Source organism: Lepidochelys olivacea, assembly GCF_965140295.1.
Source record: "Lepidochelys olivacea isolate rLepOli2 genome assembly, chromosome: 5".
Taxonomy (NCBI): Eukaryota; Metazoa; Chordata; order Testudines; family Cheloniidae; genus Lepidochelys; species Lepidochelys olivacea.
Genome location: NC_140415.1, coordinates 37,487,456 through 37,514,263, shown reverse-complemented (window position 1 = coordinate 37,514,263; position 26,808 = coordinate 37,487,456). Strand labels below are relative to the sequence as shown.

The following is a 26,808-nucleotide window of genomic DNA, read 5'->3' as shown; positions in this document are numbered from 1 at the left end:
GATGGTTACATTTCTTCAATACACAGTGTAGACCACTTTCCAGCCTGGGACCAAACTTCCGCAGTTCAAAGTCTTTTTCTTGCAGACAATCTCCCAGGTGTTGAGATGGGGGAGTGGGGGGAAGAGAGGAAAGGTCAAGTGATTATGTCACTGTCTCTCTCTCATACTTTCTTCCAGCTGCTAGAAAGACCCTTGCTGTGATGTGGGTTAGCTTGCCCCCATGGCATATGTGCCTTCTCTGAGAAGGGATAGCGAATTGTGTGTTGATGAGCCATTAATGACCCTCTGGCAGGTGATGGCTACTTCTTCCTTACAACTGAAAGGCTGGCTGTGGGTGTTCCTAACCTCATAACATATTTGACAGGTTTCAGAGTAGCAGCCGTGTTAGTCTGTATTCACAAAAAGAAAAGGAGTATTTGTGGCACCTTAGAGACTAACAAATTTATTTGAGCATAAGCTTTCGTGAGCTACAGCTCACTTCATCAGATGCATTGGATACATATTTGAGTAACACATGTAGAAATACTCCATAACTTCACGTACAATGACAGCACATACAATCCAACAGGATAGTAATGTTCAACAGATCAAGGCTTTTAAAATGATACCTCACAAGGCATACTTTGTACAGAACATATCATAATTATATGACAGTGGTGAATATGGGGGTTCCAGGGTGCTACTTTGAGGTACAGAGTGTCACAAGCACATAAACACAGGAGCATGGCAAATCAGCTCAGATAAAATAAGAAATGTCCCAAACTTCAGCCTACCGTGACCATATTTTTCCAAAGGGAAAATAGGACACTCCACGGGGCTGGCCTGAGATCCTCCTCCCCTTGGCACATGGGGCCAGAATGACATCCCTTCCCCCCCGACCCCAACTGCCCACCTGCGTGGGGCCGGCTGGAGGCCCTCTGTTCCCCCCACCGGTGGGGCTGGCCTGAAACCCCCTGCCACTCACCTGCGCAGGGCCAGCCCAGCTCAAGCTGCTTTCTCGAGCCCTCCCTCCTGTGTGGGGCTGGCACTCACCACCCCTGCCCTGCATGTTTCTCTGTGCCCCACCAGGGCTTGCACACACACCCTTTTTGTTTTCAAAAACTGCATTTGTCCCGTTTGCTTTTGCCAACTGATGATCAGTTGGCAAGAGCAAACGGGACAAACGCCTAGTTTTGCTAAAAAAGTTGGGACAGCCGGGACAGAGCTTAAAAAGCCCTTCCTTTCTTTTCCATGATATTAAACACCCTCCTAATTTTGATTAAATCCATCTCACTGTCTCAACAGATGGGAGAAACTCTAATTTATTTAAATTCCTAATCTCACTTAGGATCAGAGGAGGTACCTTTGACCACAAGAAGCACTACACCAGGTAATAGCTGAATACAGTAGCCAGCCAGAGCCTGCCAAAGAAAGCATCAGGCCTGAGACCTTGCTGAGGCCCTGACCCATACCAGGAACCCAGCCGAGTAGAATATTGCTGCAGGAAGAACATCTGCTGAAGATCAGGGGGAGGAAGCTGCGGAGTTAGGCAGTAGGCTGGAGACCCAAGAGGTCGAGAAAGTTGGTGTCCAGAGAGCTGCTGGGGATTAGGGAGTAGGAGTTGAGCTGCTGAGGGCTCATGGAAAAAAGGGAGGTAACATAACGAGCTGGTTCTGGAAGAATGGAGGGAGAAAGGTCAGAGGCAGGAAGGAGAGAAAAAGAGGACCTCAATGGTTTCAGAAACACATTCAAATTTATGGGAGCTTCTCCAGAGGAAATCTCATAACTAAGGATAAGATTTTGTCATGGAGTTAACGGATTCCACAACTCTTAGGGATCTCTGTGACATTTTCCACTTCAGCTTCAGCCCCATGCCCTGGGATGGTGGGGCCAGAGCTGACAGCCGGAGGAGGCCCTGGAGATGTCAGCCATCTGCGGGCGATGGGGGCCCTGGAGCAGTCAGATGATGCAGGTGGGAGGGGCCCAGAGCTCTGAGTTGCTGGCCCTGGAGCTCTCAGACGCTACAGGTGGTGAGGGTCCTGCAGCTGTCAGCTGCTGTGGGCGTGGGGAACCCAGAGCTCTGAACCACCATGGGTGGCAGGGGCCACAGAGCTCTCAGCTACCAAGGGTGGCAGGAGTCCTGGAGCTGTCAGCTGCTGTGGCTGGTGCTGGGGCTTTCACTCTCCTCCCATGGGGCTCGGGCTTCAGTCGTCCCCCCATTAACCGCCCCATTATTTTTAGTAAACATCACGGACAGGTTGGAGGCTTCTGTGAATTTCTGTTTATTGCCCGCAACCTGTCCATGACTTTTACTAAACATAACTGTGACAAAATCTTATCCTTACTCATAACCTTTTGAGGTTCGATCATCATTAAAACTGATGTCTTTTACTTGTCACTAAATCTAAACATAAGCTCAGCACCTTAAGGTCAGGCTAGTGCATTTGCCCACTGCCCTCTGTGCCAATGAAATATTCACAAGTAATACTGTAACAAATGCCTAGTACCTGGGGCTTCAGAGTTGTCACTTCAGAACTCCATGGGAACAGCGGCGCAGAACTCAGATCATTCTGCTTCAAGACCTTGCTTCAGCTAAGCACAAGTGTCTATTCAGTGAAGCACTTAAGTACTTAATTTTAAGCATGCACTTAAGTCCCATTGAATTAAGTCCCATTAATGTCAATCTAATGAGTTTCCATTAGCGGTTAGTGGGATAGAGCCTATGATTTTGTAAAATAAATTCGAGTGAGTAGTTCTGATTCTGTCCAGCAGAGGGCTGTGATCTACAATATTTTACATTTATATAGTACCTTTCACCAGAAGCGATCCAAGCAGTTTACAAAGTTTTGGGAGAATAATTTGTTCTTTAGATAATAATTCACACATCCAGAATCAGATGGACAAAATTAAAATGTTTGAGTTCTAATGGAAACAGCCTGGGGAACTGAGCCCCTGACAGATCTAAGTAACGCGCTCAAGGTCACACACCACATGAATTATAGAACTGGATAGAGCCCAGCTCTCTGAACTCTTTGACTGCTGGTCTATCAGCTAAATAATGCTGACTTCATTTTACTAGAACTTACATAATCTATATGCTCAAATAAAAATATCTGATATAAAACTAATGACTCCTCATAGAACAGCACATACACAAGGATCCTTAAATCTTTTCTCATTGCATTTTTTCTATTATCCACATGGTGGAGAATCAGAAAACAAATATTTTGTTGCTATGTGCCCTCAACATAGATATGAAATGGAGATGCTCAAGAACTTGACACATAAACCACTTTATATAATTATATGCTCTGGAAACTGCTGTTGTAGTTTACATGATTGACTAGATCAGTCACCAGTAAAGAGAGAGAAAATACCCTCAAATTGTAAAAAAACGAACTAAACAAAAAAAAAAAAGGTATGCTCAATTGAGGAAATAATAACATTTTACATGTATCATGCTTCATTCTAGTGATGAAACGTAACATACTTTATTTATTCATTTCAGTATTTAAAATGTGCCTTCCCAGTATTTTCCGATGTGCCTATCCAAAGTCCTGAGAAATGAATATATAGTCACACACCTATATAGCCTATCCAAAGACCTAGAAAGTCAGTTTCTAATCCACATACCTAGATTTGATTAGATCACTTCACCTATGACTGAAACTCAGCTACCATTGGAGTGAAATATGGGCAGCCGCTTAATAATGCAGAGTAACACCGCACAATATTTTTTGGGATGGCAACTGAAGAATTAGCTTCCCGAACTTACCTTTTGCAGTCAAAGGCCTGCCAAGGGTTCATTAACGTATCTGTTGGGATGCATTTGGTACACTTAATAAGAATGCCTGGAAAAAAATACCCTTTGTTTTTGTACAGTGCCTAACACAGTGGTTGTCAACCTTTTCTCATTTGCAGACCCTTAAATTTTTTTGAATGGAGGTGTGGACCCCTTTGGAAATTTTAAATATAGTCTGCGGACCCCAGGTTGAAAACCACTGTTCTATGGTAACGACAACCTTTCGCAGACCCCTTAGACATAGCCTGGGGACCCCCAGAAGTCTGTGGACCACAGGTTGAAAACTGCTGACCTAACACAATTGGAGCCCGAATCTTGGCTGGTCCTTTGGCACTACTGTAATAAACATGATTAATAAAAGGTCATTTTTTTCGTGTTTGTTTTGTTGTCAAATTCCCCCAAAATTACCTGTGTGTTTTTATACTTTGTAGAATGTTCCTCCCAATTCCTTGAAAAATCTCACTTACTCCCTCTGCCAGAGTGAATACATAGATAAATAGTTATACAGGCAAACAAAACAGTGAACTTTTTTTCCTTATAGTTTCCATCAAGGTGCAGTGGGAGAGTAGGTTTTGTGGCGCAGCTGGTGAATTTTGCAGGGCTGCTGTGATAGTTACCATTAGTCTCATCTGCCCGCCTTGCCTTTGTGCTGGCTATTTTCCACCAGATGTCGCTCGTGGTCTCCTTTTACTCTGCACTGCTACAGGAGAAACTAGCTTTCTCCCGTCTCAGCAGGTTAATAATCCACTTAGCAATGACTAGATCCTTAGCTCAGACTTGTTGCATCAGTGATGGGCAGTGCTTCAGCAGCCAAAGGACTAAACTGAGAAGATTTTCCAGGAAGATATCGATAAATGGTGCAAAGGCAACAAACGTGGATTTCTTGTGGGTCTTTAGAACGTCACAAAATTTGTTGAATTTTCCCTGAAAATGTTGTTTCTTTTTGTGCAGTGCCCGTCCCCCAGCCAAATTTCATTGTATTCACAGTTCCAATCAAAAGGCTATTTTTGCACTGAAAATACAAATTCTTGCCTGTCAAAGTGATCCTCACTTTTATAAATTAGCCCCCCTCCCCCATTTTTTATTTTTATTTTTTTTGCTTAGGACTTTGTTTTTTAAAATGTGTGCACCATAGTGACATGTTCATAAAACTGGAGCCATTGTCATGTTCAAAGAAAAATCTCCTTTTCGAGTAGCCTTGCATTTTATTACAAGTATTTCAACATGCTCCACCAGCCTTACTACTGGGCCCCACCATTCCCTCAAGGGGGACAGTGGGATGAGGTGGGGAGGTGAGAAGGGCTCTCGTCTCTGTCCTTGAGGATTTCAATGACTTGTTGGCAGGGAAGAGCAGGACTAAGGACCTCAGCCTGTGTGTGTCTGTAACTGGCATGGCTCCATCTAGTTAAGTTGGGGTGCAGTCAGGGCATGTGTCCTCACCCTGGGTGTTGCCCACACGATCTATTCAGACCAACAGACATTAGACCGGAAAAACAAGGCCAGCCCAAAGGGCACATGTATCCCGGTGGGTGCATCGCCTCTTCCCCTGCGCCCCTGCGGGCAGGGAGAGACACGCCCCTCGCCCAAGGACACTGCTGGTGCCACCGCTGCCGCGTTTGCCTGCACGGGATGGGCAAGGCTCCAGCCTAGGGGCGGGCGGAGGGGCTGTGTGCCTGGGACATGACCGATGGACTGGCCGGGCCCATCCCAGCCCTGCACCCGCCGGCTCCAGGCCCCGCGTCAGCGGCTTGGCTGCGGATTTTCTTGCTCCTGGGGAACGGCGAGGCGGAATCGCGCCCCGTACCGCCACCGAAATCTGCCGGAGTACGGGAGGGAGCCCCCCCATTGCAGGGGCGGGACGGGGCGGGGATCAGGGGCCGCTGGTGACACCCACGGGGATTGCCCCTCCCCCCTCACACACGGCGGGCGGGCGCGCGCGGCATTTAACTCGCGCTCCCGGGCGGGCAGCTCGTGCGCAGGGCAGCGGGCGGGCGGGCGGGCGGGCGAGAAGGCGGCGCTTTGTGACGGAGGCGGGGTTCGGGGCGGAGCCGCCGCCGCCGCCTGCGCTATAAGGGGCGCGTGCGGCGGGCGCCCCGCGCAGTGGTGAGCGGCGGGGCTGGGGCGGGCTGGCGATGGAGTTACTGCGGACGATCGCTCAGCAGCCGGGCGGCGGCGGCGGCCCCAGGGCGGGCGAGCCGGGGCTGGGCAGAGCTTGCGGCGGGGAGGCGCGGCGCAAGAAGCCGGTGGAGGAGCAGCAGCAGCAGCCGCAGCAGCATCACCACCCGCAGGCTGCCCCCGAGGTCTCCCGGGTTATCACCGACCCCGGCACGGGCAAGCGCTACTGCCGCGGCAAGGTGCTCGGCAAGGTAAAGGACCGGCGCCTGCAGCCTCCGCCTCCCGGGCTCCAGAGAGCGACTCGCCCCGGGGAGCAGCCAGCCCGGCAGCTCCCTGCTCCCTTCCCGCACCGGCAGCGGGGCCGAGCGCGGCATGGTCCTCCCTCGAGCCCGGCAGCAGTGTCCTGCCCTACCCCTTTCCCCCTGCATGTCAGTGCGCGTGGTCACCTGCTGCATGCTGCAAATCCCCGCTTCGGCAGCCGCAGGCCCGCCTGTGTGGCTGGCTGCCTTGTCGGGCTCGCTCCGATATAGCGCGGTGGAAGTGATGCCCTGTGACTGTCTAAATCTGGATCGGATCTCCTTGTCTGTGTAAACGGGAGCGTGTGAAGCATGCTATGTTACACTGGCCCTTTCTGCCCCACCACTTATCCCTGGATCTCCCCTTTCCTCCATCCCTAAAATTGTGTTTTCTCATGTCATGTCTCTAAAATGGCTTTGATTTGGGAGCCGTCCTCCTCCCCCCACACAATGAGGTGGGGGGGTCTGTCTGCTACCGAAATGCCCAATGCGGAGGAAATTACGCCAGCCCCCTACTCTTACAAGCCTCTTGAACAATTAGACCCAGCAGATGACTGATTAAATGAGGAACCTCTTTCATACCATGCTCAATTGCATTTTTTTTTTTTTTGGTTTATCTCTCTAGGGTGGATTTGCCAAATGTTATGAGATGACTGATTTGACAACGAACAAAGTCTATGCTGCAAAAATCATTCCTCACAGCAGAGTAGCTAAACCTCATCAAAGGGAAAAGGTGTGTGCATGAGTGACTCTTGTTTAAAAAATCTCTTTGTGCTGCATGGCCCTTCCCTCTTTAGAAATGTCTGCTGGCGTTAGCAGTCTCCTCAACCAAGGTTGCAAGGCTAATAAGCTTTTCTTGTGTCTTGTGCTTTAGATTGATAAAGAGATTGAGCTGCACAGAATGCTTAATCACAGGCACGTTGTACAGTTTTACCACTACTTTGAGGACAAAGAGAATATTTACATTCTTCTGGAGTACTGCAGTAGAAGGGTGAGCATCAACTGGGAGAAATTCAGTATTCACTTACCTGGGATCTGCAACTAATGTAAATGTATAATATGTGAAAGATTTCTCATAGCTTTTTTGGGGGGGGGGTCATTTTGCCTTGCTTTTTCGTTAAAAGTGAAACCTACTTGAGAACTTTAATTCACCTCTTTGTTCGATTTTTTTTTTTTTTTTTGTAGTCTATGGCTCACATCTTGAAAGCAAGGAAGGTATTGACGGAACCAGAAGTGCGATACTACCTCAGGCAGATAGTGTCAGGGCTAAAATATCTTCATGAACAGGAAATCTTGCACAGAGACCTTAAACTAGGTAAGTCATTTTTTCCCTCATTGATTACAAAAAAAGCACTGCTTCCAGCACTGGGGCACTTAGCAGCCTTATAGCTCAATTGAGAGAATCACCTCTCTTTTTCTACAATGGAAACCTGGAGCACTTAAGTAATGACATTAAGTATTCATAAAAAAGCTTGGCTATCTGCTGGCTTTTGCTAGTGTGACTCAGCACTCGTGGCTAATGCATCCCTATCTTGCCAGGAAGGGATTCACTTTTTTTTTTTGGTCTAGGTAATTTCTTCATTAATGAGGCCATGGAACTAAAAGTAGGCGACTTTGGTTTGGCAGCAAGGTTGGAACCGCTGGAACACAGAAGGAGGTAGGAGCCTCAAGAATGTTTAAGGGACAGCATTAATCCAAAAATTTAAAAATTAGAGGAATCCAAAGACCAGCAACCACTGCAGGGGTCAGAACTTTTCCCTCCTGTAAAAGCACTGCAGTATGTGCTGGGAGGCTTATTGCTCTGGACACTTAGATACCGGCCAATGCCAGAGGCAGGATGTCTGACTCAGTGTTGCCATGATGTGCTTCGTATGGCTTTTCCTGTATATTGAAGACTAAATAGGAATGTTGGTAACAGTGATGCACACTGCTTTTTTGAGAGCTTCTAAACTCCTGCCCAAATCTAATGGAGGGGGTAAACTGCCCTATGGAAACACCCTTACATTTCTTCTCCGGGTTGATATATTGAGTCCTGATCTCTTTGGTTTGCAGAACAATCTGTGGCACACCAAATTACCTCTCTCCAGAAGTCCTCAACAAACAAGGACATGGATGTGAATCTGACATATGGGCCTTAGGTTGTGTAATGTAAGTATCACTTCAAAGACTCAGAGCTGTCTTGATAATATAACTTGGATTAGCCTTAGGGCTCAGAGAAGAGGCAATGACTGGGTGAACACAATGCCTGAAGTCTGCCTAACCTACAAATATAACACATAAATTATTAAAGCAACCTTCTTGCTAAGAAATGGGCTGCTAATTTCAAGTGACTTTAAAAAAACCTCCTATATTTTGAAGTGTTTTTGCATTTACTCAAGTACTGAGAGCCTCTTTTATTCCTTTTAAACAGGTACACAATGCTGTTAGGAAGACCTCCATTTGAGACGACAAACCTCAAAGAAACCTACAGATGTATAAGGGAAGCAAGATATACTCTACCATCATCTCTGTTGGCACCTGCAAAGCACTTAATAGCTAGCATGTTGTCAAAAAATCCTGAGGACCGGCCCAGTTTAGATGATATAATTCGACATGACTTTTTCTTACAGGTTTGTATTGTGTAGCTTTCTGGTCCAGAACATTGCATTATTCTAAGTGCACATCAGTCTTCTAAGTATTGGCTTCTACATTTCATTTATACAGGGCTTTACACCAGATCGACTCTCCTCTAGCTGTTGTCACACTGTTCCTGACTTCCACTTGTCAAGTCCAGCTAAGAATTTCTTCAAAAAGGCAGCTGCTGCTCTGTTTGGTGGTAAAAAGGAAAAAGCAAGATACTTTGATGCACATAGTAAGTATATTAGAATTATACTCTTGTATATAGCTTGCTTACACTTAGTGTCAACTAGGGATACATCTACAAGATGTAAAAACAGCATTTGCATTTACCCAAGTATAATATTGTAAACTGTTAATTTACATCATCGAACTGTCTTGTCCTTGTCATGTTCATATTGATCTGCATGCCACTAGGTGTAGGCAGATGTAGCCCACAGTCTACATCCCCAATTTACATAGGGAAATGTTTCTTGTAGTATACCAGCAAGCTTTTTATATGGCCATAATCTACTGTTTCTGTTTAACTACAGTTAGTCTCAAGGTAGAAATGCCATTATACATATTTGCCAGGAGTATGCTGCAGGTGGGAGAGAATGCCCTGCAAGAAGAGAGGGAATGAATGAGTTGTTTACACATTCCGTCTTTGTTTGTAGCTAACATTTTTGTGGGGTATTTATAGTATTAGGCATTGTGTAAACATTTTTAGATATGATAAATATTTGGTTTTTTAAATTACAGATAGACTAGCTAAAGAGGACGAAGAAATCTACAAACTTAGACATGATTTGAAAAAGACCTCGATAACCCAACAGCCCCACAGACACAGAACAGATGAGGTATAGTCAAACTGATTTACTAGTACCTGATCCCATTGTAGTTCCTGATACATGGCATGAATTCATAATTGAGATTTATATTCCCTAACCACGCTTAAATGATTAGCAGTTATATGGTAGTGACTGTTGTAAGAGGGCTTAAGCATGTTTGCCTCACTGGTATGTAATAGCCTTTAATATTTGTTATAGAGTGTCTCTACATCTTTCGAAAATCTAGCTTTATCTGTGCTCCATTCTGCACAAATTTTAAAGGGATGCTGCTAGGCATTTCTCTCAATACTCCAAATATAAGGATTTGGTTATTATAAAAATGTAAGTCTTCATAGAATGTCAATGAAATTATTGGGATTTTAATGTTCACATGCAGTGTGTGCAACCCAAATGCTGCAGCATTTTGTGGGTTCATGAGAACTAGAGTAACCAGTTTTGCTACATTGTCCAGGCTTTGTGAAATGCAAGACATAAACAGCATGTTCTTGTCCTGATGCTTCCTTTATACTTGTTAGGAAGCAGACACCAGATCTCCTAAATTATTTAGCTGTCAATTGATCCTGGCAATGCCAGTCTTTAATATGAGAGCTATACAACTTGACTTGCCTTATTGATTCTTAAATATATGATTTCTTCTTGTAGGAGACCCAGCCTTCTAACATTACAGCAGCCAAACCTGGCACTCTAGCAGAGACCAAGCAGATTGGAGACTCCATTCGAATGATAGTTAGAGGAACTCTAGGAAGTTGCAGCAGTAGCAGTGAATGTAAGTACAACATTAATGGAGTTCAAGATTGGGTTTTCCTGTTAAATCATAACATGCAGAACAGTAAAAACAAGCTTCAAATAACAGTGGATTTCAGCCTTAGAACACATTTCTTCCCATTCTTAAAACTAAATGTTGGTTGCAATTCTTCATTCTGAAAGAACTAAACCTTAAGAGGCTGACAAAACTGGATTTATTTAGACTAAGGTGTAGATAGTTCAGGATTTGGCAACACACCCACCGTCTGCATAATGTAACAGTTCTGCTCTTCTCTTTCAGGTTTGGAAGACAGCACCATGGGAAGTGTTGCTGATACAGTTGCAAGGGTACTGCGAGGATGTCTTGAGAATATGCCAGAAGCAGATAGTATTCCCAAAGAACAGCTGACTGCATCTTTCCAGTGGGTTACAAAATGGGTTGACTACTCAAACAAATACGGCTTTGGTTACCAGCTGTCAGACCACACTGTGGGTGTTCTTTTCAACAATGGAGCACACATGAGCCTCCTACCAGACAAAAAGTAAATGCCTCCAAATGATTAGAGATTGACAATTCACTAAGTTGAGTCTGCCTTAAATGTTATGCTTGAACATACCTGTAATTTTGTTTTTTCCCTGGTCCTGCAGAACAGTCCACTACTATGCTGAGCTAGGCCAGTGCTCTGTCTTTCCAGCTACAGATGCCCCTGAACAATTCATCAGCCAAGTAACTGTTCTGAAATACTTCTCTCACTACATGGAGGAGAACCTCATGGATGTAAGTACAACTCAGATTCTGAAAGGCCACTGAAGGCAATGAACATGCAGTAAACATGAGCTGACATGGTGGCTTTGCTCTTTTTTTTTCTTAGGGAGGGGATCTGCCCAGTGTAACTGATGTTCGCAGGCCCAGGCTTTACCTCTTACAGTGGCTAAAATCTGACAAAGCGTTAATGATGCTCTTCAATGATGGCACACTTCAGGTAAATACTTCTAGGATGGTGCTGAGTAAATGTGTGCCTGTGACACTGTTGTGCAGGTGAACTTGTGACTTTCCTTTAGACTCCTGCATCTGAAGGTTGACGGGAGAACATGAATAACAATTCTCTTTTTTGCAGGTGAACTTTTACCATGATCACACAAAAATAATCATCTGTAACCAAAATGAGGAGTATCTCCTTACCTACATCAATGAAGATAGAATATCAACAACATTTCGACTGACAACACTTCTGATTTCTGGATGTTCATTGGAACTAAAACACAGAATGGAATATGCACTGAACATGTTGCTGCAAAGATGTAACTGAAGGACAGACTCTTAAACCCAAAGGATTCTTTTCACTGTGAAATCTACAGTGGAGGCAGTGGAGCGACTAGTATGTTGATGATGGATGAGTGGTGGTACGAAAACTATACTCGCAGTGTGCTGGGCTGGGACCAGACAGACCTAATCCTACTTTGTTGGACTAATGAAACAGTGTGACAAGAAGTTCTTTGGAATAGACCTTTCTTGCTTTGCACATGTTTAAAGGCTTGACTTAAGTTCAGCAGAGTGACTTCTGGTTCTGTAGGGAGCAGTTCTGATGGAGGACTTAAAACTGTGAATATGCTTTGGGGAGGGGAGGGGAAGGGGAGAGCTCCATGTTGTGGAATAGCTGTAATGAGCAGGTTTTGGCTGCTTAAAACTGTGAACTATGGCCATAACTTCTTCCTTATTTTTTCAAGAACTAGCCACACTTGTGGCTGGCAAAGTGCATTCCTTGTTAATAATTTTTTATTTATTACAGCCCAAAGTCAAGTATTTATTACACAACAATTTTTTGGACCTTGATATTTTAAATATACATTTGTTGGCAATAAAGAATGGAAAAACTGAACACTCTTTACTCATTTCTTTAATATGCAATTTAAGATCCTCTGCTCTGCATCAATAAAACTTGTTGGATTGCTTTCCTAAAACGATATCTAAAAAAGATACACAACTTGAGCCTTAATCGGCTCAAAAGCTTAAAACTACAAACCCATAACACTAAGCATGAAATGGGAAAGCTATTCATCCAAATAGAGAAAATGATCATATGCTTCAATATTCTGTCAAAAGGTAAATTTTTCCCACCACTCTTTGGCAGAAGTCTGATACAATTGGAAGTTGTTGATGGAGTTGCAAAATAATTGTGCAGATCTTGCCTCTATTTCTACATTAGTATAACTAAAAACAAGAGTGAGAGGCCTTCAAGAGACATCATGCCAGGAATTTAAATGCATTCTTGCCATTAATTAGAACTGGCCTTCCTCTGAAGGGTACTCAGTGGAATTGTCCGTTGCTGTTAAAGTCAGAGTTCATTGTGAGTAAACTTCCCATCTTTCACAATGGATGAAAACTCTTGGTATTGGAGGAGGGAGGCTTGAGTTATTCCATGAAAACTCAAACACTAGAATCTCTGGTCCATGTGTATCACTTAGCTTTTTAGACATGACTAGGCATGTTTCTCTTCCATTATGCTTGAGTGGCTATTTTCTGACTAGTTAAAATAAAACCTCATTAAGTATTTAACAAAAATTTCGGGAAGAAGAAGCTACTCTAGCATAAAACGTAGTACCCATCTTTTGGCTGAATTTGTCAAAATTAATAATGCAGCTAATTGAACGTTTTTTTTAACCAAAACAATTTGTATATGTCAAATGTGCAATATTGGCATTTGGTGTCTTAAGTTTCCCTGGATGTGTAGTACTGACTTCTTCATATCTTGGTTAAATGTACAGAACCTAAGTGCTCCAAAATGGCTGGGGGAAAACTTGTGCCATAGAAAACTGTACATTGCTGTTAGCTTTGTTAAACATCTGTCTGTCCTTTACTCGATAAAATAATCCCCATGTAACAGTGACATCTACGTGGAAAGATAATTGTAAGAACACCTCAGTGTGTCAACCAATCCAGTTGACTACAGGAAGTGGAAAGTCTTTTAAAACAAAATGCAGACCGAACAAATTATAAATGCAATTAAAATTAGTGATTGGGGGTGGGATTAGACTTTCCCTTAGGTCTCCAGGGACTTGCATTATCTAGCTTCTGTGTAAAACCTCATCTGAATCTTCTGATGCAGTTTTTGCTCTTCCTGAATATTGTGTATTAACATTTATTTAGTCTCAGTCTAGACAGGAAGACTCGATTGAACTGTTATGCTGACCGATGTTACTCCAGGTACTTCAATGGGAGGAGTTAAACTAGATTCTTGCTGTTGTGAACAGAATTTGGACCTTCCAGCTCCCCCAGAAGGGAGATGTTGATGACTGACTACTCCCAATTGACTGATTTTCCTCCAATTGCACATGCAGCAACTTGTTGTAATTCCTGGTTTTCCAAAAAGAAAGATTAACTTAAAAAAACAACAAGCAAGCACTTGCAATACAACAGCATTACTTGAACGATAGCTCCACTCCCTCTACACAGGCATTACTGGGTAGCTATCTGCACATGTAGGAGGAGCCATGAGTCTTTGCTTATGTAGCTACACCTTCTGTGTTGACATCTTGCTATGGCCTACATTCAGGCCAGTGTGAGCAAGGTAATGCCTTTGACTTCAAATTGAAGGAGTAAACTTTAATACCCTTTAGAGTATGATTATAGGTTTTAATCTGTCATGCACACTTATAACCCACTGTGTCATTCAAATGCAATTGAATATATTGAATTTAATGTAGAACAATGTTGTGTCAAGAGGTTTGTTGCTTTATTGTCTTTATTTAAACCCTTGTGAACCTGTCTGGTCCATGTGTTGTCTTTCACTACTTAGTATGTTACATTCTTATATATGAAAAAGTAAAACTGTACACTGCCCTAAATTTTTGTGTGGCTGAGAGGGGCTAAATCAAAAGCCTACTTAAAATGACACTTTAGTCCTGTAGCTATGGTTCCCAAATTCTTTCTTAGGGTGGACCCTGTCACAAATGAGAGTATCTAGTGCACCACTTGATCCTGTATTCCCAGTCACATAACATCATTGTTGCAATTGGTTACATGGAAAACTAATACAGTATTAGGAGAGCACTTGCATAGTCTTCTCCAACATGACCAATGTTTTGAAAAGTTTTCTGAAAAGTTGAATCATGCTGCTCTTTTGACTATCATCTCCTCCTCCTAGCTGTTCTGGTTTTGTCTGCTGAAAACAAGGAGAGTAAGTTGCCAGTCTGGGAACCTCTGAGCTAGATTTAAAGGAGGGAGCAAAAGTTAGAAATGAGAGTTAGACTGGGTGAGCACTCACATAATGACTAGTAGGGAGTGATGAAAGTGACATGTTGGCCAAAAATTAACTTAGAGAGAGAGTGTGTAAATACATTTGGACAAGCAGGGCTGCTATAACCAGTAAGGCAAGAAGAAAATTAGAATTCTAAAATAGGCCATCCTTTGAGGTTGTAATGCATTTAGATGCCACCAGCCATTCAACATTTGATTCCTTGATGTTCTGCAGTACGCTTTTGGTTCTCACAGACTGGTGAAGCTGATTTCATAAAACCAAACGTAGTTGCACAGGGATAAACTGTTTCTAGGATTAGCGTTACAAGCTGTGAAATGATGTCTGGTTAACAAGGACCCTAAATTGGCCTAGAATATTCAGAAGTGGAAAATGCAGATGGTGACTGCTGCGTTAATGGCATTTACAGCACAGAATAAAATGAGATGAGTACCATTTTTCTACTTTGTGCTTCCTTAAAGAGAATATCTTACCTGTTTAGATATACTCAAAATGTATATGTTGAAGGTACATATAGCTAACTAGGAAAGCTGAGTTAAATGAATATCCATGCAATCAAATACAATTATGACCATGAGCTGTGCTAGGTATTTGTTAGACTGTAGCTTCCTGACTGTCTTCACACTTTTTATGCCTTATTAACTTCCGTGGTGGCCAACATCTCTTTGATTGAATTGCCACAATTAAATTATACCAATACATTCCAATTAAGAAGTAAAACTCTATTTAATATATGGTACTTGAATCTAATATCATGGGTCATCAACGTTTGGAATTTAGTTTAATAGAATATAAAGTTTTAGCCTCTGGGATTTATCCTTGTAATTTTGTTTCAATGAGAAAACAAAATTGATGTGAGGGATTTGGGTATATCAAGGCTTTACAAGTTAGGGTTAGGCTAAGTTTAGAAATTGTCTTATTCCCTGATTTCACAGCAGAGGGAAAGGTCAGACATTTTACAGTGTCTGTGTCATGTGAAAATAAATCTGAACGGAAGCAGGCAAGGATGGCATCTTGGTTTAGTATTAACTGTTTTATGTTCTGAGTTAAGTCTAGTTCTAGTTCTCTTCTAATTATTATTTTAAAAAAAACAGAATTTGGGGAAGGAGGACTAGGAGGTGTAGAGGATGACTAATGGGATGCAAAGCCCTTCACTTCTGTCATTAGCACTTTGCACACCTTTCTCTGCTGCCTCTCAGGGCCCAATATAACTGCCATCTCTTTTACACCCACCTGAAACCTTTCCAAGCAACCTTGTTTTACCAAGACCTCCTCAGGACTTGGACGCTTGTCTCTGTGACCAGGCCCAGGATGGCTACCAGGAGAGTGAGGAAAGACCTTCTCCTTAAGCCCTTGCTGCATAATCCCCATTTCCTTACTCAAGTCTTTGTGGGCTCATTGGTGTACCACAGTTTGTTGCTGGCTGGTATCACCAGAATTGGAGGCTGCCTGGTCAATGGACTGTGGGATTGGATGGACCCTGTGACACTCATATTCTACACCTCCACTTCCTTGCCCTTGTGTCCTGTCCTGTCCTGAGACAAAGTGGCCAGACTTTTATCACTTGTGGAGGGTGAATGTCTCTCAGTGATCAGCCTTTTCGGAGTCCCCTGACACCTGTCCTTTCTGTGGCCAGAACAAAAACCTGCTGTATGTGTATTTGCATTGCACCACATTGCAATCCCTTTTCTATCTCCTCCAGAACTTCTTGTTGAGGTTCTGGCTGCACTTTTCCTTCTGCCTTTTTATTTATGCATTTCCTATCTGTGGCCCTATGAAGTCTCAGGATCTCCTTGTCAATCAACTCCTGACACTGGCCAAGATGTCCATTTATCAATCTAAGAGGCAGACGTTGGATTGAGGATGGGGATAGGCTGTGGGGCTTATTTCTGTTGCTTATATCTGTGGTTGTTGATGGTGTCTCAACATAATTGCCCCTCCCCATGGGGACCCCTGGGGAAGCAGTTTAGCATTGTATGTTGCTCGTGTTTGTATATTTAGTGAAGTGTGTTTGTGGGAAGGGTTGAAGGTGTGAGTGTGGAGTGACAGGTTCCTTTGCAGGTTACGAGAGGCCGTAGAGGGAGGAAGAGAGAAGGGAATGGGTTAACTCGACGCTCCAGCAAGGTCCGAAGATAAGACGCTGACTCCAGCCCAAGGCCACAGCACACAACAGACTCTCGGCCGCCTGCCAAGAAAGACGGGGGCCTGAATTCCAACCCCGACCAGCTGTGAGAAAGGAGGATTCAGCTGAACAGAACTGCAGGGGCTGTGAACACTAGTGAGACAGTGAAGGCCAGCGAGGGGGAAAACATCCGTATTTGCGTCCCTGAAGCTGGTATGTTTTGGGAAAGCTAAGGAAGCCACAGAAGGTCATTCTGAACTGGTACAAAGAGCACAGGGGGACAGAGGTCCCAGAACGAGACACCCCCCAAAAGACCCCAGGACTTAAAACCCTCTCGAGAACTGGAGCAAATCAGAGATCAACAGCAGACCCTGGGCAGCCTGTGCACAGGACAAAACTCCTGTCCATCCTTCCCCCTCTTCTTCTAACATTACACCCAAGCTTGGCCAGCCTCGGGTCGTGCATGTGTGAGTATGAAAGTGGGTTAGGGCATGGGCACTAACACTTTCTTTCTTCCCCCTAGTGACGTGGGGAGCCCCAGCACTCACCACTGTTATTTTATTAATAAAGCTTTAAAACTTAGTCACTTGGTGTGCTCCTTCATCTCCTCCCTTAACGATCCTACAGCCTCAGCCTGATCACCTGATGCCTCAGGCAGATTGGTAACATAAATCTGTCACAATGGAGCGAGGCAGAGTTCCCCTGGGAGGTGTTCACATTGTGGAGCAATGTGTGCCATTCACAGGTCCTCAGCTTAGTTTCCCCTTCTGGTACCCTTGTGATTTCACTTCCATTCCTCTTTTTATATTCTTTGTCCCCCATAGTTAGTGGATCCCTGCTTTATTTTGTGGGTGCCCCACTTTTTGTTGTGGGGTCGCCATTTATATTTCTTTTGGGGATTAGATGGTGTAGCAAAAACACTCAAGCCCTGTCTGCACTACAGCTTCTACCATTGCTACCACTGGTGGAGCTGCATTAGTTACAGCTATGAAGTTTGCTAGTGTAGAAGAGGCTTAACTGAATAATTGTCTTATTGTCAACCATCTCTTGAAGCCAACTTTAGGTGACACATTAGTATCTTTAAAAGTGGCAGAGAGTCCTGTGGCACCTTATAGACTAACAGATGTATTGGAGCATAAGCTTTCGTGGGTGAATACCCACTTAGTTGGATGCATGTAGTAGAAACTTCCAGAGGCAGGTATAAATATGCAAGCAAGAATCGGTTTAAAAGAATAACTTTAACTTTAAGAGTTGTGAACTGGTCTCACTCACCTCAGAGAAGTTAACAATGTTGACATTAACGCTTACCGATTTTTCTGTTTTCCTTCCTCTTAGAATGCTATGTTGAGAATGCTGACTGCAGTTTCTTCTATAATTATCATAAATTACAGTTAACTCTAAAATTTAATGATAAGCGTTAATGTCAACATTGTTAACTTCTCTGAGGTGAGTGAGACCAGTTCACAACTCTTAAAGTTATTCTTTTAAACTGTCTACAGACTCAGGAAGAAAGCACTGCCTTAGTTCTCATTTGAAACAATAGTTTTGTAGCCAAGGTGGCTAGAAGCAAATCAATACATGCAAAACACTGGGAATTTAAAAAGTGACTGATAGACCCTAAATCTATAGCATACATGAAAATTCCATACGTGTGGACTTCAAGTGACCATAACTGTAGCCTCAATAGCATGTGACTCGAAAATAAAGATGACTAAGTCATACCGATCACCTGTCTATGGCTAGCAGGAACTCAAAATCAACCTGGTTTTACAAACACTTGCACAGTATTGTTGCCATTGATCTGTGATAGGGAAATAAAAGGTGCCCATTTTTTGCTAATTTATTATCTATAAAGGAGTGTGAAAAGGTTTTTGTTGTTGTTGTTTTAAATGATGGAAATGGCAGGTCTTGCACTCCCTGTTTTTCCAGGCGTGCTGGAAGGTTAACGTGATTATGATGTTCCTGGAAACTGAGAGGAAGGGATTTGAGTCAGACTGTTTAAAACTCTGTTTTTTGTTTTTATATTTGTTATCACCAACATAGCTCAACTTCCAGACAAAGACTTGGAAGAAAAGCTCTTTTTTTGTGGAAGATTCAAACTTCCAGTACCCTTTCCACTGAGGGCTGAAAAAAACTGCCTTTTTAGGCCTCCAGGAAACGCTCCAGCAGAAACAGAGATGATGAGACTTGACGTTCCTGTTATTTCTATGATAAAATAATTTAAAAAACAAACAAACCCCTTTAACCCCCCCCCAGCCATTCTCAATCCTGGCACATCATAAAGAAGCAAAACAGGGCATGAGCATATATATGTTTCCCTTTTGTAGATCACCTTTAATTGCAGTTCATACAACATTTGCTACAATTGTAATGGCAGCAAAAAATACGGTACTATAGACAGGCACAGGTGTAAGCTTTTCTGGCTCAATTTAATGAGTATTAGTCTTTTTACTATGGGAATGTGATGAAAAGTGGGAGTTGACAGTATGTGTAGAGGGGGAGGGGAGTTGATGAGATCAAAAGAAAGGAAGTAAAGCTATGCCATAAAAGTAAACTTTACTCTTCCTGTAGACTGGAGCGGCTTTCATATCAACTTCAAGGCCAGCTGTTTGCTTCTGCATTCCATCTGAGTTATGCTGTAATCTTATGGCACCCCCAGTAAACAGTGTGTCAGGGATACAGTAAATGACTAGTGGTATATCAAAACAATTAAATTCTAAGCCCTCTACTACAAGAAATATGTGGCAGTTAGGACAAGCTCAGGCTAATGTAAATACTCTTATTGTATAATATTAGCATACAATGTAGAAAAAGTGCATTGCACTTTACACAGAGAATGAGTCAATCACGGAGTTACAAACTCCCAGAGCAGAGACAATTGAGAAGGATGGCATGATGGACAGTGTCAAATGTTGCATACAGTGTAGTTGTGGCTGTGTTGGTCCCAGGTTACCACTGAGACGAAGTGGGTGAGGTAATATATTTATTGGCGAGGGAATAAGCTTGTCTTTCTCACCAACAGAAGTTAGTCCAATAAAAGATATTAGCTCACCCACCTTGTCTCTCTAGTGTCAAATGTGAGAGACAGGTCGAGAAGGACATGAATAGAGAAGAGCCCTTGAACTTGGCCAGCAAATGGCCGTTAATGGCCTTTGTGTGTTCACTGTCACCGGAGCCAAGAGGGGAAAAGCAAGAGGGTGCAGAAGAGAGTCAGTAGTGAAGACTAGACGACATGCTCAAGGAGTTTCAAAGTGAAGTGGGGAAGGGAGATGAAACAGGCAGTGAGAGAGCCGGGATGGGGTTAAAGGAGGACTGTTTTTTGGATAGGGGAGACCACAGAATATATCAAGGCTTTAACAACATTTTCTAGAGGGTACATTACAAAGGAAATATCTAATGGGTATGACACCTGCTTAGAAAACATTCATGATTGATTAAATAAAATGCAGAATTCAGTGATACAGTTAGAGAAGAAGTGATGGGTTTAGGACTAGAAATACAATATTACACCTCTGACTCACAGGCTTCATTCTGGCATAGGCTTTTAGTGACTGCAGGTCATTACCACCTGATGGCTGTTCTATGGGCCATGTGAAATGAGTTGCTGGTTCATTCCAGTTTATCGTGTGCAGCTATCCACATTACAAAAATTTTCATTGCTAATTAGAAGCTATTTGCGCTAATTAGCATCCTTGCTGGACGTTTGAGTGGAAAGACTAAACAACAGGCTTGGAGAGCGAAGTATCCTCTCAACTCCTAACTGTTGTCCCTGCAGGTCAGGTCTGGGTTGATATATTTTGAAGGAAGTTGAAGGAAGCTTACATTGCTGCTTTATCTGTTATGGCCAACACATTAAAAGTGGCTACTGATTTTGTAAGCCTCAGTTTTTAGGGACCACAGTCTCCATTAATCGTCAAACTGATTTAAATGTTTTATTTTCTGATTTTTGTAATTTTTTTGTTTTTCATGTTATTTCTTCTTTTATTCTAAATCTGACAGCAATGTAATTCACAAATATATTTTGTAATCAAGCCACAGCAAATGGACAAAGGTGCTTTTTAATCGGTTATTCCTTTTACCTGTAGTTTGTATTTTCAGATAAGATCACATAGCTGAAGAATTACATTGTCATTACAGTGCCACATGCTTTTCCAAAGAAAACTGGGCATGACTAGTAAAAAAAAACTAAAACAAAACAGATTCTTTCTTGTCTTTTAGTTTTACCACTTGCTTGTTGACTTTGCCTTCTCATGCAATACCCCTGCAACTGAACACACAGATAACTAGTCACATGAGCTAACCAAGTGACACTGAGCGTGCACTATTTAACTTGACCACAAGTACTTTTACTGTTTTCAGACTGTTGTAAATTTAGCACATTGAAGTCTGACAAACAAAAAAACCCCCTTTTTAAATGAATGAACATGTGGATACTATTAGGGTTAGGCAGACTGCAGGTAAATGGGTAGCAATGTGAAATTGCTCTCCACTCATACTGAGAAACACAGCATTCCTGACAAGAGCAGTAAATCAGCACAAAGTTCAACTGTGGCCTTGCTTCGAGACCTGGGGCTTCACTGTCCCAGGAAGAGACCAGATATTGGTTCAGAACATCACTGTCTTATTCCTGGGGGGACATTATCTGTCCCAGCCCTATATCTGATGCAGATTACTCCCCTCTGAACACTACTTTAGCCAGTGCACTGAGCCAGAGCACTGTTCAGTATGGAGCCAAGGCTGTGGCCATTTTATAGGGACAGTCCTGATATTTAGGGCTTTTTCTTATATAGGCGCCTATTACCCCCAACCCTCTGTCCCAATTTTTCACACTTATCTGGTCACCCTACTCGCTCAGGATAATAAGGGGGTTCCCTTTAATCCCTGGCATGGGCACATAGCCAGATTCACAATCTGGTCCACACAAAACAAGTCACTCAGCATGTATCCTTTTTCCACTCATTCATCTCTTGGTTTTTCCCATGTTTCGATACATGCTGTTTTCAGAGCAGTCGTCTTCTGCACACAAACACAAATAGTGTTTTCATACCAAATAACATTTAAGTGGTATTATTTATACAACACCAATAGATTGCAGGAAGCTGCACAAACTACAGCTGGTCAAAATTTTCCTTTTAAATATATTTTTTGAGGAAAAAGATGTTGTAAGTCAAAATGGAAATCTCCATGGGAAACGTCTGTTTATGATTACATTTGCAATTGAAAAAAACTGAAAACCAAAAATGTTCAAAATACTGAAAAAGGTTCTGTTTGGAGGTTTCATTTTTTCCCCATGAAAACCTGGAAAATTTTGAAGATTTTGAAGCAAATGAAAACTTTTAGTATGCGCTGATATTTTTCACAGGAACTAAAATCTATTCCCAATCACTTCTTGTACAAAAACATTAGGAGGTAAAGCCCCTGTTGTAAGAAGCTAACAGTGTAGTTCAGACATAGTGACATGGACAAGACAATTCTGATGCACAAAGTATGCTGGTTTGTCCATGTATAAATTTAAGACATGGTAGAAAAATACCAATTTCTTTTTAATAATATTTAAAAAAAACAAAAAGGGCTTTCATTTTCATAGAAATTTCTTGTGAAATATTTTTGGTTAATTTGTACTTATAAAGGTGTATGCATTGTATTTGTTAAAGGAAACATTTGACAAATTTAAGCTTTTTTTTTAATGGGAACAATGCCTGATTTCTATAAAAGTATTTGTTTTTCAGAAATATTTACCAAATAATGGGAATTTTCATACTATAAGTTAGTCTCAAATATGCTCCGTTTGTGGTATTTTTGGTCACATCATATTGTTTCTGCTCTGATTGGATGCTGTAAAATATTTTAATACAAGAATAATGAAACAAGTAGAAAATAGTGAACTATAAATAATGAGGCGGGGTCCTGTGGAAAATACAACAAGTGATCCTGTATTTAAAGACTGTATCATAATTCACATGGACAATGGGGCTAGTACAGACAGCCTTTATTCTGGCATTTCCTAACTTTTGAGTGCATGATTTGACAACCTTAATAATCTTCTATTAATACAGGGTGTTTTGTATATAATATATATAATGCATAGGCACTGTACTGTAACCAACCTGAACTTTGCTACCACAGCAAATGAAGGAAAATGTGATTATAACTGTATTGTCTGATGTTTCAGAGACTTCAGAAATTTCATTAAAACCATTCTCTTTGATAGCAAAAGCATCAACATTTTAGTATTCCTAATTTCAAGAATGCTTATAAAAAGTTTATAAGGCTGATAGAGCAAAAGGATTCGTCTGTCCAGTATTATCTAGTAGTGAACAGATGTAAAACAATAAAAAAACAATTAAATCCTGTAAAACAGTTTCAAGAATGTTTATAAAGACTATAACAGTCATAGAGAACATGCAGCTTATGTCTACCGAGTATTATTTAGTGGTGAGCAGATAAAGAATGCTAAAAGTAAATGTAACAATGAAGAAAGATTTGACAGAGGATCTTTAGGTCTTGCCATACCACTCCTTAATTTATATTTTAATCATCATGTAATGCTCTTTATGTTGATTTTTTACTTTAACTTGTTTTGTAAAGAAAAACCTGTCTGGAATCATTGGGGGAAACCCAAGAGAGAGCAAAATGTAACTTCCTTCAACATATAGCTCTGTGTTATAAGTCTTGATCAGATTTAAATGAAACACATTATTTCATGCTTTGCATAATGAATCTCAGCATATTTGTTTTATTATCACACTCCAAGAAAATGAACTGGTAAAAGTTTCACTTTTAGTTGTTACCCAGGCTCAGTTGTCTTTTGATTACAATTTCTTTTCACCTGGTGAATGTGCCTCTGAAACTGAAAGTACTGTTGTATTGGTCTCAAAGGTCAAAAGAGATAATGGTGTTATAAACTTTCACTGTTCAACATTAAAACAGTGATATTTAGGTTCAGATGTGTTTTTTTTTCCTACAGAGACCTTGGTTTTACTCAGTTCCTTGACGAACACCCCAAAGCATTAATTCTAATATTTAAAATTGTATTGATCAAACACAAGAAAGAACAAGACATTAAAAAAAGCATTTATACTGAAACCGAGTGATTGATTATGCAAAACAAACTTAATCAAAACCTTTAAAGCAGTGGTTCTTAACCAGAGGTACATGTACCCCTGGGGGTATGCAGAGGTCTTCCAGGGGGTACATCAACTCATCTAGTTATTTGCCTGGTTTTACAACAGGCTACATAAAAAGCAAAGCCAGTACAAACTAAAATTTCATACCGACAATGACTTGTTTATACTGCTCTATATACTACACACTGAAATGTAACTACAATATTTATATTCCAATTGATTTTATAATTATATGGTAAAAATGAGAACGTAAACCATTTTTCAGTAATAGTGTGCTGTGACACTTGTATTTTTATGTCTGATTTTGTAAGCAAGTAGTTTTTAAGTGAGGTGTCACTTGGGGGTACACAAGACAAATCAGACTCCAGAAAGGGGTACAGTAGTCTGGAAAGGTTGAAAGCCACTGCTTTAAAGTCTCTCGTTTTTGAGGCAAAATACCAGTCTCTTATTTTCAGAACAACCCTTATTTTCAGAAAAGTAAAGAGTTAATTTTGTTTTAGACTTGATGTGTCCTGTTTCTAAAAGACAGACACAAGGTGGAGGACTGATAGGATAGACAAGGTGGGGGAAATACGTTTTTTGTTGGGGTCTTTGGAACACTGGATGGCTGGGTAGTCATGAATGGAGGATGCTTTGGCTGGCAGATCAATCAAAGCCCCTGTTACTAGGACCCTGAGTGACATTCTGATCAGGAACATCACCTGAGTGGGTCTTTCCCCCTGAGACAGGGTAGGACTGTGGTCATCTCATCTTGTTGTGCTGATGCAATGGAATTGATTTCAGGATTTTATGAAAAGCTCAAGAGACTGAGATATAGGATAGGAGGAAAGAAATAGTAGGGCAGAAAATAACACACCAGGCAAGGAAAGCAGAACAGGATCTTATTGCCTCTGTGGTGCTGGCAATTACGTATCCCCACCGGTGGGCTGAGGGCTGGATGCCATGATAATATGATTTTTGGGATTCACAAGTGAAAAACAAGGCCTGCTGGTCTTGCTCTCAGGAAGAAAGTCTTTCAGTCTGGTCTTTTCTCTCTGTCTTGGGGTCAGGGAAGATGAGGGGAGAGGAGACAAGCTGGGATGGAAGGGGGGATGGAAGATGAATTTTTTTTCCAAATCTCTTTTTAAGAAACCTAAAAAGGGGAAAATTGGACAACATTGTTCTCCCCTCATTATTTTGTCCACTAATTAGGCCTAATACCCAACAGACCAATTTTGGTTCATTAAATTTCCAGCTCCATATCATCCGTTTTTAACAAGCATAATTGCAACCGTCTTTGAGTTATATCACTGTGGCTTTTTTGTTTGGATTAATTTAGTCTCTCTGTCTGGTTCTCTTGCACCTGTTTATAACATTAATTATTGAAAGCAGCTAGCCTTATGTTCTGTTAACATTCATTACTATGGATTCTTGTCACATGTTATGAGCTTCCATATACTTTTTACAATTTGAGTACGTTTGTAGGCCTAGTTATCACAACAGGACTTGAAATGATTACCTGATTCACCCAGAATAATGATGTCCAGTTAGACCCCTCATTGCTTTGAATGTTTAGGGCTGAATCCTGCTCACCTTAATGACCATGGTAGTTCCTTTGATTTCAATGGAACTACTGACATAAGAGAAGCAGGATTTTGTCCCTGAATGTGGTCGCTAGAAAGAGGACAAACTATGGATGTTTAAGGAGTGTCAAGGATGTGTAGCTTAGAGTTGATTACTTTTATTATTTCTAATGGCACTTGTTCTAGGCATGCCCCTGAACAGAAAGAGTGCATGATCCCACTTCTGAGGAGCTTTCAAACCAGTCCTGCATCTTGGAACTGCTAGTGAGGACTCCTGACCACATGCAGATTCCTGCTGGTATCAGTGACACCCTTTGCAATCACAGGAGTCTGCGCTAGTAGATCCTGATGCAGCACCGGAGCCTAATATTAGTCCTGATATCATGGGGGAGTAATAAAACGGTGAGGGATGACCAGGAAACATCAGTAAGATTATGTGGTTACTCAGTTAGGGCTCTTGCTTGATTTAATGATGTTAAGGGTTTTTGTTTGTTGGGTTATTTTCGTCAGAGTAAGTGGATGTCTTATTTGGTTAATTTCATTAAGGTGTCATGACAGAAGTGGGTGTTAAGGAAGGACCTGAATGAGCAGATAGTGGCTTTGCAGATCAGCTCAGGAAGTTCATTCCATGTTTAGAGTGTGACCTAGAAGAAACCACAAAGATGGGTGTGGGAGGACAGGGTACTGAGTCTGGTGTCACTGATGGAGCAGAGGAAGCAGGGAGTGAGGGGCACCATAAGAAATAAGCCTGAATCAGTAGAAAGAGGCAGGTAGTATTGGAGTGGAGATCCAGCTAAATTCTACATGACTGAAATCAGTAGGAGCTTTGCCATTAACTTCAATAATCAAGCCTATAATCATGAGCTTCTAAATTTACCCCCTAGTTGAGATAGATTGTTCCAGACCCAGACATTTCAGGTAGCATTTAAATTCACAGCAAACCGATAGTTCTAACCATGCTCTCTGAAGCATGAATTTTCATTCACACATTTCTTCTGCGAGTACACATCAAAGAATGTTCCCAATTAACACGGTTTTAGACATTCAGAGGGCTAGTTCACAAGCTAAAATTTCAATCTGGGTTGTAAAATATTAGCATGTTACATACAGTTGGAATTATGACTCCCAAGGGAACTGCTGAAAACTTGTCATTTTGTCTGTAGCATGAGCATAACCTCTTGAAATAATAAAAATACTTACAGTCGCACAAATTTGGTACTTCTCATGTGTTTTATTCTCCTAATGCCAGTGAGATAAACATTTCTGTCCCTATTTTACAGGTGGGAGAACTGAGGCAAAGAACTCCCAAAGCTATAGAGCAATAATTGTCAAAAATATGTCATTGAGAAATAAAGATAT

General features: G+C 41.8%; 1 protein-coding gene across 1 annotated transcript; it reads left to right on the top strand.

The window, feature by feature from the left end:
- The first annotated feature begins 5,879 nt into the window (after positions 1 to 5,879).
- Positions 5,880 to 12,262, top strand: PLK2 (polo like kinase 2). Its single transcript, XM_084629517.1, has 14 exons — positions 5,880 to 6,147; positions 6,818 to 6,925; positions 7,067 to 7,183; positions 7,378 to 7,507; positions 7,762 to 7,849; positions 8,245 to 8,340; positions 8,603 to 8,801; positions 8,896 to 9,043; positions 9,550 to 9,647; positions 10,281 to 10,404; positions 10,684 to 10,924; positions 11,031 to 11,160; positions 11,255 to 11,365; positions 11,501 to 12,262. The coding sequence occupies exons 1-14, from the start codon at positions 5,914 to 5,916 to the stop codon at positions 11,690 to 11,692; spliced, it is 2,016 nt and encodes a 671-aa protein (XP_084485643.1). The 5' UTR covers positions 5,880 to 5,913; the 3' UTR covers positions 11,693 to 12,262.
- Positions 12,263 to 26,808: the final 14,546 nt, after the last annotated feature.